The sequence below is a fragment of the Dipodomys ordii genome, unplaced genomic scaffold, assembly GCF_000151885.1.
Source record: "Dipodomys ordii isolate 6190 unplaced genomic scaffold, Dord_2.0 Scaffold154, whole genome shotgun sequence".
Classification (NCBI taxonomy): Eukaryota; Metazoa; Chordata; class Mammalia; order Rodentia; family Heteromyidae; genus Dipodomys; species Dipodomys ordii.
In genome coordinates this window covers 716,649-728,630 of record NW_012267370.1, presented here as the reverse complement: position 1 = coordinate 728,630, position 11,982 = coordinate 716,649, and the positions used below count along the sequence as shown (strand labels likewise).

Genomic DNA, 11,982 nt, shown 5'->3' with positions numbered 1-11,982 from the left:
TAAGAAATGTATGCATTATCCTGCCCATGCAATTGTAACCCCTCTGTACAGTATGTTCACAAATAAAATAAAATAAAATTAAAAAAAAAGAATCTCATTGATTTTTCCTGTCCAAGCTGGCTTCAAACCATAATCCTGATCTGAGCCTACTTAGTAGCTAGGACTACATGCATGATCCACCAGGGTCCAGCTGAAGTTCCTTTTTTTCCCTCTGTGCTGGCAGTTGGGGATTGAATTCTGGGCCTTGCACTCTTTTTTTTTTTGCCAGTCCTGGGACTTGAAATAAGGGCCTGGACACTGTCCCTAAGCCCTTATACTCAAGGCTAGCACTCTACCACTTAAGCCACAGCACCACTTCCGACATTTTCTGTTTATGTGGTACAGAAGAATCGAACCCAGGACTTCATGCCTGCTAGGCAAGCATGCTACCACCAAGCCACATTCCAAGCCCTCTGGCCCTTGCTCTCTTACTTGTCCTTTTCACTCAAGATTGGTGCTCTACCTCTTTTCACTCTGGAATGACAGAACTCCAACTGAGGATGACTATGGATGGAGCTGGGTGGGAAAATGCCTTGAATTTGCAAGGCCTCGTTTTGATTGCCAGCACCTTAGCAACAACAAAGCTACTCCTGAGAATACGCATAATTCAAGCATAGTTTAATGCTTTTATGAGGACTGACTTCATGACCCGATTATTTCCCTACATACCCTTCTCCAAATACCATTAGTCTGTGAATTTGGGAATTCAGTTTGCAACAGATGAACTTAAGGGGACATACTCAAGCCACAGAAATTCCCACATGTTGAAGGATACTTTAATATTTGGAAATTGGATACAAGTGGAAAAGTAGCCAGAGATGCAGAAAGAAACTGTGGCATGTGCTGGGAGATGAAAGGAGAGGGCAAGACATGATTTCTAGTTAGGCAACATTGTTATTATCTGATTAATAGAAATCTCAAAGACAGGGGCTAGGAATGTGGCTTAGTGGTAGAGTGCTTGCCTAGCATGCACAAAACCCTGGGTTCGATTCCTCAATACCACATAAACAGAAAAGGCTGAAGTGCTGTTGTGGATAAAGTGGTAGAGTGCTAGCACAGAGAAGCTCAGGAACAGAGCCCAGGCCCTGAGTTTAAGCCCCAGGACTGGCAAAAAAAATTGGGGGCTGGGAAGTTGGCTCAGCCCTGGGTTCAATTTCTCAGCACCACAGAAGCAAAACAAAGCCAGAGTGGCACTGTGGCTCAAGTGGCAGAGCGCTCGCCTTGAGCTGAAGAGCTGAGGGACAGTGGCCAGGCCCAGAGTTCAGCCCTCACGACCAACCAAAAATAATTGGAAGTGGCGCTGTGGCTCAAGGGGTAGAACGCTCGCCTTGAGCTGAGGGACATCACCCAAGCCAAGTTCAAGCCCTACGACTGGCCAAAAAAAAAATTGTTTCTCCATTTCTTACAATTATATGCAAATCTACACCTAATTCAAAAATTTTAAGTTTAGGACTGGGAATGTGTCTTAGTGGTAGAGTGCTTTCCTAGCATGCATGAAGCCCTGGGTTTGATTTCTCTGTACCTCATCAAAAGAAAAAGCCAGAAGTGGCACTGTGGCTCAAGTGTTAGTGTGCTAGCCTTGAGCACAGAGAGACTCAAGAACAGAGCCCAGGCACTGAGTTCAAGCCCCAGGACTGACAAAAACAAAACAAAACGTTTAAGCCAGGTGCTGGTGGCTCACACCTGTAATTCTAGCTACTAAGGAGGCTGAGATCTGAGGATCACAGTTCAAAGCCAGCCCCTGAGACTCCAATTAACCATCAGAGAACCTGAAGTGGAGTTATGGCTCAAAGTGGTAGGGGGCTAACCTTGAGCAAAAGAGCTCAGGGACAGTGCACAGGCCGAGAGTTAAAGTTCAGCTAAAAAATATTTCCAGTAAAATTCATAATTCAGGACCTTGTTTCCACAGTAAGCTCTTCAATCTTTTACCATTAAAAGTAGTTTTTATTTTGTAAATAAAAGAGCTGAGGGGTGGAGTAGGGAAAAAGAAAGCAAAAGTCCCAGCCACCTACCTTCTCCAAAACTAAGCGACAGAAATGAACTTTCAAGGTATTTTGAGTTTGCCCCTGCCCCAGGCGTCCTCAGCCCACGCCCTAAATCAGACTCCTTAAGTCAATAAATACCTGAGGCCACAGCAAGCCAACTTCTAAGATCCACTCCTTAGCCTCCAGCTCTCCAGGGGTTAAAGAATTGAGTGCTGGGCCCATTTCCGCCAGAAGAAGGAAGGCACTCTCCCTTCACCCTCCCCTCCCTGGGCTGTAGGCAATCTGGGTCTTCCGTGGATCCGACTCCTGCTGCCCGAGCTTCCGAAGCTCCCGGATCCCTCCAGAGAAAACCGTGCTTGCTACCGGGGATGCTCCAAAGATCCCCAACCGGGCATAGAAGAAGCTCGACAGGATTTTTTGGCCGGGATGAGTCACTTCCGTTCACAAATTCCCTCCTCCGGAAGCAGGACCTGATGTAAACACCGGAGCCGGGCTTCAAGGCCCGGGAGGTCAGAAAACCGGGCCGCTGGCGGCACCGACAGCAAAGATCGGGTTCAGGGGGGAATTCGTGGAACAAAAGGAGAAAAGCGAGAAGCAACTAGAGCACGATCCCAGGGGTTGGTCCGCGTCGTGGGGAGAGGATGTCTTGTGGAGGGTGGGTTGGTATATGAAGAATCTGAGGCAGATGTATTGAAGGGAAACAAGATTAGTCTTGGAAGAGAAGAAGGCATCCCAGGTAGGGTTTTGGGGTGGTGAGGGTATTTGGATCACAGGTGTGGAAATTGAGTCTTGCAAGGTGGGGCTGTGTTGGAGTGAGATTGACAGGAGGTCTTGGAGGGGGAGGTTTGGGCTCTTTGAGGATGAGCATTGGACCCGAGCACAGTCTTGGGATGATGTTAGAAGGGAAGATGCGAATCCTTAGGGAACGTGAACTAGCCAAGTAGCAAGTTTGAGAGGTGGAGCCTTTTCCTAGCTTGAGTTTGGGATGGGATAGCCCGAGAAAGGGTCAGGAGAGAGTAGATGCACCTTGGGGCAGGGTGTAGGGGAGGGGGTGGTAATCTAAAGGAGATAAGGTAGGGGAGTGGCAAACATGATAGTGGGTTTAGCCTGTGGGAAGGGATGCACTTAAGGGATTTTGTATAAAAGAGTTCCTGGTAGGTCAGGTCTTTAGTTCCTGAGGGGTCATCACGGAAGAAGGCTCTTGGAAGGGCTGGGAAGGGGTCTTTGGCTTGGTGGAGAGGATAGCAGTGAGTGGCAGGCTACAGCAGTCTCAGGAAGGTGGGGGTTCTTGACCTCCTTCCTATTTACTGGCAAGTGAAGTTGAAGACTGGATTGAAGCTTTGAAAATGACAAGCAGGTAGGGAGTGGTTCCAGGCTATGTCAGGCTTGGGAGCCAAGACTGACTTGGAGTAAGGAAGAGAGATTCCCCCATTACATCCTAACCAGTCAGTAAGGGCTGGTGTCTAAGCAGGAGGTGATGCAAGAAGGGGCAGTTCCAGTTAATTGTTGGTCTGGATCTGGGGTTACTCAAGTGAGAAAATGTGAGGTTCTTGTCTAGCTATTCAGTTGGTGGTGTTGGTAACTTTGAGCAGAGACTCTAGGACACCTCCATGATTTTTGGTTTTTTGGTAGTGGGTCTTGAACTCTGAGCCTGGGCACTGTCCCTGAGCTCTTCAGCTCAAGGCGAGAGCTCTAGCACTTTGAGCCATACCACCATTTCCCGTTTTCTACTGGTTAATTGGAGATGGCAGTATCATGGGTTTTCCTGCCCAGGCTGGCTTTGAACTGTGATCCTCAGATCTCAGCCTCCTGAGTAGCTAGGATTACAGGCATGAGCCACCAGCGCCTGGCTCCATGATTGTTTTTGTCTTCTTTACAGACCAGCAAAGAAGTCAGCCGAGTCGGAAAGAGGAAGCGACTTGTGGACAGAAGTCTCTAGTGCTTGGAAAATCATCTCAACTGTATCCTATTTGTGTATGCGACAGCAATTCTGGAACATGTCTCAGCCACTTCGAGGAGTAACCAGCCTACGGTTTAACCAAGATCAAAGTAAGGGAGGCTTGCACTGGTATTCTTGTGGGAGGGAAGGGGGAAGGGAAGAAGGGCCCATCTTCTCCCTTGAGCATGTCTAAAGCAGTCAGACTCCTTTTATCTCCAGGCTGTTTTTGCTGCGCCATGGAAACAGGTGTGCGAATCTACAATGTGGAGCCACTGATGGAGAAGGGGCATCTGGGTGAGCTGGGAGTGGGAAGCAGTGTTGGCAGAAGGGCCAGACATGGTTAGGCACTTCCACTGACACCTTGGTCCCTGTCCAGACCATGAACAGGTGGGCAGCATTGGCCTGGTAGAGATGCTGCACCGCTCCAACTTGCTGGCCCTGGTAGGCGGTGGTGGCAGCCCCAAGTTCTCAGAAATCTCAGGTAAGTGCCCAGCCTATCCTTGGCCCAGATGCCCTGAATTCCTGGCTTCCCACAAACACCCAGAGGCACTGACAGATGAAGGTGTCAGCACCTCAGAGTCCCACAGTGAGGCCCACAGTTGAAAAGTCACAAATCTTATAACTGTAGCACCTTAGTGTTATGTTATCATGAAAAAAAAACCAAAACATTGGCACCCTAGCACAAGTGGCGTTATGTGTGGCTCAAGTGGTAGAGTGCTAGCCTTGAGCAAAAAGAAGCTCAGGGACAGTTCCCAGGCCCTGAGTTCAAGCCCCAGGACTGACAAACAAAAGTTATTGGAGCTGGGTTCCTCCAGGGGCTCCTGCCTTTAATCCTAGCTACTCAGGAGGCCAACGTCTGAGGATCACAGTTTGAAGCCAGGTCAGGAAGAAAATCTGTGAGACACTTTATTTTCAAATTAACCACCAAAAAGTGAGAAGTGGAGCTGTAGCTCAAGTGGTAGAGCACTATCCTTGGGCAAAAAAAGGATCAAGGACAGTGTCCAGGTCCTGAGTTTTAAGCCCCAGGACCAGCACAGAGAGAGAGAGAGAGAGGACACCAAAAAACAGTTAATGGGCCTGGAGGTGGTATAGCACTTGCCTGACATGCACAAGACCTTGGATTGGGTTCCTATAATCACAAAAACAAAGCAAGAGCACTTATTGAGTACCCTTTGTATGCCATTTCCTTAACTATGGAGCACTTACTGTGCAGCAGATAACTTTTCTGAGCAGTCTATATTACATACAGTAATTTCTCATACTAACTCCATGTGAAAGGAAGTACCATCCCATCCTCCCTTATGTTTTGCAGTGCTAGGGATGGAACCCAGGGCATTGCACATGCTAAGGATATGTTCTGCCACTAAGCCATGCCCCCAGCCCTCATTATCCCCATTTGAACCTATGAGGAAATGGGTAGGGAGGGTAAGTGACCACACAGCCAATATGTTTCCAAATTTTGGAGCCATCTCTCCAACACCCCCTTGACCTGGGCCTCAAGTGCCATCTGCTTTTAAGGGGTTTGCCTGTTGATCCCACCACAACATGGCAAGAGTTACCTAGGTGAGTGACAGAGCCCTAGAATTCCTCTTAGAAAGCTCCTGGGGTATAACTGGGACTCTGGAGGCAGAAATAACTACTGAGGGGTAAGTTCCAGGCCTGGGAATGAATTTGTTTGTTCATGGACTAATTCCTTATCCAGACATTCAGCCCCTTCAACCCTTGATTGTCTCATGTCCAAATGATAGCCTTTCTAGAACCCATTCTCTCAGACATTGAGTCTTTTAAGTATTCATTCTGGGTAATGCTCACATTGAATGTTTAGAGAAATGCCAGGTGAGTGAGTTGAAGCCCTGTGGGGAATAGAGGTGGGTCCTGAGTCACCAGGGCTGCCCCTCACCTTAAACCTTGGCCAACCTACCCACCTGCCCGGCAGTGCTGATATGGGACGATGCCCGGGAGGGCAAGGACTCCAAGGACAAGCTGGTGCTGGAGTTCACCTTCACCAAGCCAGTGCTGGCTGTACGCATGCGCCATGACAAGTGAGCTTAAGGAAGACTGGGGTGGGGGGGAAGAGTCCCAACAGCAAGTGAGAGTCTTACCTGGACAGCTACTCTCTCTCTTCATGGCAATCCTGTATCATGTGACACCTGCAGGATCGTGATCGTGCTGAGGAACCGCATCTATGTATACTCCTTCCCTGACAATCCCCGAAAGCTATTTGAGTTTGACACCCGAGACAACCCCAAAGGTGAGAGGACTCTTGATATGCATGTGTAATGGTAGGAGACTGGGTATAGGACAGAGATGAGTGAAAAGAATGGGTACATGCTGGGAAAAAGACAGGAAGAGAGACACCCTGCACAGAGTGTGCCCAGAGATTCAGTCCATTCCATCCCTCAGTTCCTGCTCCCCATCCTTGGCCCTGCCCTGGGTGCCCCAGATGACTGCATAAAACATCTGGTGAGGATATAGGTGGATGTGTCGGGAAGCTGTCAGAACAGCTTATTAGGAGCTACAGCTTTTTAGAGGGGGTTGTTGAAGTCTGGCCTTTCTCTAGCTCCATTCTGAGACCCTTTACTTGCTCACCTCCACTTCATCCTCACACTCTAGGACTTTGTGATCTCTGCCCCAGCCTGGAGAAGCAACTGCTAGTGTTCCCAGGACACAAATGTGGAAGTCTACAACTTGTGGTACGCCCTCCAGTGGGCAAAGGGTGGAGAGGAAGGTGGCAAGGCTGGCTCTCCCTGAGGACTCTTAGCCCCCCTCTCAAGCCCAAAGTATTCTTTCCTACTCCAGGACCTGGCAAGCACAAAGCCTGGCACTTCCTCTGCTCCATTTACCATCAATGCCCATCAGAGTGATGTGGCCTGTGTGTCTCTGAATCAGCCAGGCACAGTTGTAGCCTCAGCCTCCCAAAAAGGCACCCTTATTCGCCTTTTTGACACCCAGTCCAAGGAGAAACTGGTGGAGCTGCGCCGAGGCACTGACCCCGCCACCCTATACTGGTGAGCACAGGATCTATGTAGTGGGCTGGTGGCCTCACATCACACGTCACATGGGCATCACTGTTGATCTGTTTTCCAGCATTAACTTCAGCCATGACTCCTCCTTCCTCTGTGCTTCCAGTGATAAGGGCACTGTCCATATCTTTGCCCTCAAGGATACCCGCCTCAACCGCCGCTCTGCGTGAGTACTCCCTTCCCCATTCTGTGGCATCTCCAACCCTCTGCTCATGTACCATACCTTGGCTTACTCAGTGCTGCCTGCAGGCTGGCTCGTGTGGGCAAGGTGGGCCCTATGATTGGGCAGTACGTGGACTCTCAATGGAGCCTGGCGAGCTTTATTGTGCCTGCTGAGTCAGCTTGCATCTGCGCCTTTGGTCGCAATACTTCCAAGAATGTCAACTCTGTGATTGGTGAGTAGGAATAGCCTCTTGGTTAGGGGAAAATGAATGGGTAAAAGTCTGAAGGTTAGACCTATAAGAATTTGAGGGTGCCAGGGGCTGGTGGCTCACTCCTATGTTCAGGAGGCTGAGATCTGAGAATCACAATTTGAAGCCAGCCCATGAAAGGATGTCCAACTAACCAGCAAAAAGCTGCTGGAAGTTGAACTGTGATTCAAGTGGTAGAGCAATAACTCTGAATGGAAAAGCTAAGGGACAGTGCCCAAGCCCTGAGTTCAAGCCCCAGTGCTGGTGTGCACACACAAAGAATTTGAGAGCTATCAGAAGGTAGAGAGAGGTGGCTCAACTCCATCATGGATCAGTAAAGGGTATATGGCACTTGGGTAAAGTCCCCAGGCCATGGGGCAGGTGAGAGAATTTCAGTTTGTGATTACTGCTTTGGCAGCCCTTAAACTTTTACCATTTCTTTCTCCCCCAGCCATCTGCGTAGATGGGACCTTCCACAAGTATGTCTTCACTCCTGATGGAAACTGCAACAGAGAGGCTTTTGACGTGTATCTTGACATCTGTGATGATGATGACTTTTAAGGACCCTGGGGGCTGTGCTAGGAACCTGCAATAGCACACTTCAGAGCCTGAGTTGGGGAGTGGGTCAAAGTCCTGTGGAAGCCACCAGCCAGCGTTAATGAGGCCTGGGCCCACCCTCCACTCAAGCAGAGCTATGTCTATATAAATAGCTCACTTCCCCCAGAGCATTTTTTTAGGACTGTGCCCGTAGGGCCAGACTAGGAACCCGGGAGATAGCAGAATCCCTGGGGCTCCCAGCCTAAAGAAAATGTCCCTAATCCAACCTGGGGATTTTAAAGCTTACCAGGAAGACATTTCTGATGTGATGAATTGAATAAAAGGCCCTCAACGGCAGTTACGTCTCGACCTCAAGGGTGGGGCTTGGGGTTTCCCGGGGAGGGAGGGGTGGCGGTCGGGGATCCAAACAGGAAGTACATCTAGCTCGGGTCCTTCCAACAATCGCGGCTACCTTAATCTCTGCCTGTTTGGCTACTATATGCTTGGGCCATCAGCAACGCCCTGTACCGTCCCCTGCGGTTTATCTGCTCGGAGACAGCGAAAGTTTTGAGTTCAGAATGTCCCTCGCCGCAAGAAGGCTTGATTTCCCGGCAGACCTTGTTTGTGGTAAATTAGATGGCATGCTATTGGCTTTTCTGGTTATGTGAGCTGGCGCGCCTGCGCAGTGCACATGTTTTGTTCGTCACGCCCAGCTTCCATTTCCCTTTATGCTTCGCGGTGCCGCGAGGTGTGATGGGTAGTGTAGTCCGGACTGCCCTTCGGGCTGGTCCAGCAGCCCGCAGGATGTCGGAGGTGCGGCTGCCACCGTTGCGAGCCTTAGACGACTTTATTTTGGGGTCAGCGCGTCTGGCAGCTCCGGATCCACGCGACCCTCAGCGATGGTGCCACCGTGTCATCAACAATCTCCTCTACTACCAAACCAACTACCTTCTCTGCTTTGGCATCGGCCTCGCTCTGGCTGGGTGAGGGAGGGAGGTAGCGATTGATTAGCTGGGGACGCCAGCAGGGCATGGAGGGTGGTCACGGGTCCAGAAATGGGAACCTAAGAAAAATGCTAGGCCAAGAAGGGTGAATTTGGAAGAAATAGAGGGTCCGAGGGACTTGAAAGAGACAGATCTTGGTTTGTTGGAAGTGCCGGCGTTGGGGTGGCAGAGGGAAGGGGAGGGAGAGGAGGAGATTGAGGGATGGGAAACCTGGGTAGGTTGGAGAAAAGTGTGAGACTGAAGGGGAAAGTGAGCTGGGAGGTTGGATCTCAATGTAAGGAGATCCTGAGAATATCTAGGAGGTGAGGTGATGTGAGTCTTAGGGTCAGATTAAGGCAGCTATGGAGAATTGAGGACAGTGACAGGGATGAAAATGTAAATTTGAAGGGCTTTGGAAGGTGGGGTTGTCGAGAATCTGGTGTTAGAGGGAAGCTGGGCTATGATTGAACATGCTTGGAGCAGGTTCCTTTTGGGGAACTTGGACCCAGAGGAATGACCTGGGTTGAGAAGCCTAAGACCAGAGATAGATGAAGGATCTGGAGGAGGCACCCTGGGCAGGGCTGGAAGAGTGGAATGGAAGCCTGGTGCCGGTGGCACATACCTGTAATTCTATCTCCTCAGGAGGCTGAGATCTGGGGATCACAATTCAAAGCCTGGGCAGGAAAGTGAGACTCATCTCCCATTAACCACCAAAAAACCAGTAATAGAGCTGCCATTCAAGTGATAGAGCACTAGTCTTGAGCAAAAGAAGCTCAGGAACAGCGTCCAGGACCTAAGTTGAAGCCTCAGGACCAGCATACACTAAGAAGAGAAGGGTGGAAAGCCTAGAGGGGGAGCTTAGAGACTATGCAAGGGAGGGAGGAATGTGCCTCGACCTGGGAGGTGGGAAATATGTGTTAACTGAAGGCCTGGGTGAGGGATCTGCAGGAGTTTGGCCCAAATGGGGGACATTGGAATAAGGAGAGGATACTGGAGGAGCCCTGCTAATATAGAATAGGAAGAAAAAACCAGCCTCAAGAAGCTCAGAGCTGAGGGTCGTGGTTCAAAGCCAGCCTGGGATGACTGAGTCATAAGACTCCTATCTCGGGCTGGGATGTAGCTCAGTGGCAAAGCACTTGCCTAGCAAGTGCAACATCCTGGGTTCAAGCCCCAGTACCAAAAAAGAAAAGACAAAAAAAAAAGACTCCTATCTCAAATGACTCAGAAAAAGCCAGAAGTGGAACTGTTTGCTTAAGTGGTAGAGCACTAGCCTTGCGCCAAAGAAGCTCAGGGACAGTGCCCAGGCCCTGAGTTCAAGCCCCAGGACCGGCATAAAAAAAAGAAAGGAAAAGAGAAGTATTGGGAGCCTACAGTGTTTAAGTGGGATGGGAGGGCCTGGGATAGAGACCTCAGGAAGATGGAATTATAGGACTGGTATGGAAGAAATGAGAGTCCATATAAATCACTGGAGGATAGGGCCTGGCCTTGGCAAGGGTGGGTGAGAATTTGCCAGGCTGGAGGATCCAGAGACAAGGTTCCAAAATTCTTGGGGCCCAGGATCTGCTGGATGGTGAGGCTAGCTTCGTTCCTTTGTTCCCACAGGTACTTGCGTCCTCTGTACACACTCCTGAGTGCGCTAATAATCCTTGTGTCTCTGGGTGTGCTGGTGTGGGCTGCTGAGACCCGCATTGCCGTGCGCCGCTGCCGTCGCAGTCACCCAGCCGGCTGCCTGGCTGCAGTGCTTGCTGTAGGCTTCCTCGTTCTCTCGGCTGTAGGAGGCGCTTGCACCTTCCTGCTCAGCATCGCCGGGCCAGTGCTTCGTGAGTCTCTACTACTTAATAGTTGGATAAATGGTCAGCACAAGTTTCAAGAGGCTAGGCTTACCCTATGCTGGGGTTCCTGAGCTGAGAGGGAGGTTGGAAACCCAGGAGCACAAGCAAGCCTCCCTTAAAAGTATCTTCTTAGGTTTCACTCCCTCTTTCTGGGGATACTCCTATTATTACCAGCTTTTCAGATCTAGTGTTATGTGCCTTTAAACTGGCCTAGGCTATTGGTCATCTTTTCTGACCATGTCCCATTTGCAGAACAAATTACTAGGTCACACTCTGAGGATCCTGGTATCCTGGTCACTCACCACTCTTTTGACCTATCTTTACACCGATTCCTTTTTGTGGGTCCCCAACTAGCAGCAAGGTAAGGCTCCATTCCACTGATCCTACTTCTCTTGATATTGCCCACAGTGATCCTGGTGCATGCCTCTCTGCGCCTGCGCAACCTTAAAAACAAGATTGAGAACAAGATTGAAAGCATTGGTCTCAAGCGGACACCAATGGGATTGCTACTTGAGGCGTTGGGACAAGAGCAGGAGGCTGGATCCTAGGTGCCTGGCGTCTGGATCCAGGAACGGAGCAGCTCCCACCCCCAACCCATATCCGAAACTGAGCCCTTTCCCATTCTTTAAAATAGGAGCCTAGAGCCCCTTGTTAGTTAGAAAACAGGACATCCCACTCCAAAACAAGGATGTCCTTCATACCCAAACCCCTATTACCTAGGGACCAGAGTCTTCCCCAACCCTGAATTTGTGACCCAGAGCTACCTATATCCAGCTCCCAAATTAGTTTGAGATCAGAGTATCCATGGCAAATCACAAATGGTGAAAACAGTGATACTCCCTTAACCAAATCTGGGATTCTAATTAGTCTTCCATGTTTAACCCCAAAGCTGAGGCCCAAGCAGGGCATACTCAAATCTTAAACCTGGACTAAGGCTTCTCCAGACCCTACCCCAGTTTAGAACCCAAGTGGACATAACAGAATCTTAAACCCAAGTCCCAAGTGTCCTCAGCTGGGTGAACTGAGGTATTCTGACCTTGTTGAACCCTTGGTCCCAGGTGACCCCTAAACCTCATCAGTCCTAGAAGCCTTCCTCTAGCTCTGCTTAGAGATTTTGCTCTTTCTTCCTGTGTTCCACAATGTCTAGGACCAAGGGCCAGGGATAGCCCCAGCTGGGAATGGGGCACATTTATCAGTGTTGCTGCAACAATAAAGTGTTGCGTTTCTTCAGCCA

At 49.8% G+C, this 11,982-nt stretch overlaps 2 protein-coding genes across 3 annotated transcripts; both read left to right on the top strand.

Moving 5' to 3' along the window:
• Positions 1-2,121: 2,121 nt before the first annotated feature.
• On the top strand, positions 2,122-8,299 carry Wdr45 (WD repeat domain 45). Of its 2 annotated transcripts, none has more exons than XM_013032384.1 (11): positions 2,122-2,533; positions 3,904-4,073; positions 4,183-4,257; positions 4,340-4,444; positions 5,900-6,005; positions 6,120-6,214; positions 6,577-6,656; positions 6,763-6,971; positions 7,051-7,152; positions 7,236-7,381; positions 7,848-8,299. In XM_013032384.1, exons 2-11 carry the CDS (start codon positions 4,001-4,003, stop codon positions 7,955-7,957), a joined length of 1,101 nt encoding a protein of 366 aa, XP_012887838.1. In that variant the 5' UTR covers positions 2,122-2,533; positions 3,904-4,000; the 3' UTR covers positions 7,958-8,299. The 2 variants fall into 2 exon arrangements, with proteins under 2 accessions (XP_012887838.1, XP_012887836.1); XM_013032382.1 differs by having other exon boundaries at positions 2,122-2,641.
• Positions 8,300-8,716: 417 nt separating this feature from the next.
• Positions 8,717-11,982, top strand: Praf2 (PRA1 domain family, member 2). Its single transcript, XM_013032392.1, has 3 exons — positions 8,717-8,916; positions 10,519-10,736; positions 11,157-11,982. The coding sequence occupies exons 1-3, from the start codon at positions 8,738-8,740 to the stop codon at positions 11,294-11,296; spliced, it is 537 nt and encodes a 178-aa protein (XP_012887846.1). The 5' UTR covers positions 8,717-8,737; the 3' UTR covers positions 11,297-11,982.

Bases quoted from the DNA above. Each gene is read 5' to 3' on its own strand.
- Praf2 (XM_013032392.1), top strand. From the start codon at position 8,738: ATGTCGGAGGTGCGGCTGCCACCGTTGCGAGCCTTAGACGACTTTATT. The intron at 8,917-10,518 runs GTGAGGGAGGGA...TTGTTCCCACAG, and splicing joins ATCGGCCTCGCTCTGGCTGG to GTACTTGCGTCCTCTGTACA. The intron at 10,737-11,156 runs GTGAGTCTCTAC...TATTGCCCACAG, and splicing joins CATCGCCGGGCCAGTGCTTC to TGATCCTGGTGCATGCCTCT.
- Wdr45 (XM_013032384.1), top strand. From the start codon at position 4,001: ATGCGACAGCAATTCTGGAACATGTCTCAGCCACTTCGAGGAGTAACC. The intron at 4,445-5,899 runs GTAAGTGCCCAG...CCTGCCCGGCAG, and splicing joins CAAGTTCTCAGAAATCTCAG to TGCTGATATGGGACGATGCC. The intron at 6,006-6,119 runs GTGAGCTTAAGG...TGACACCTGCAG, and splicing joins GTACGCATGCGCCATGACAA to GATCGTGATCGTGCTGAGGA.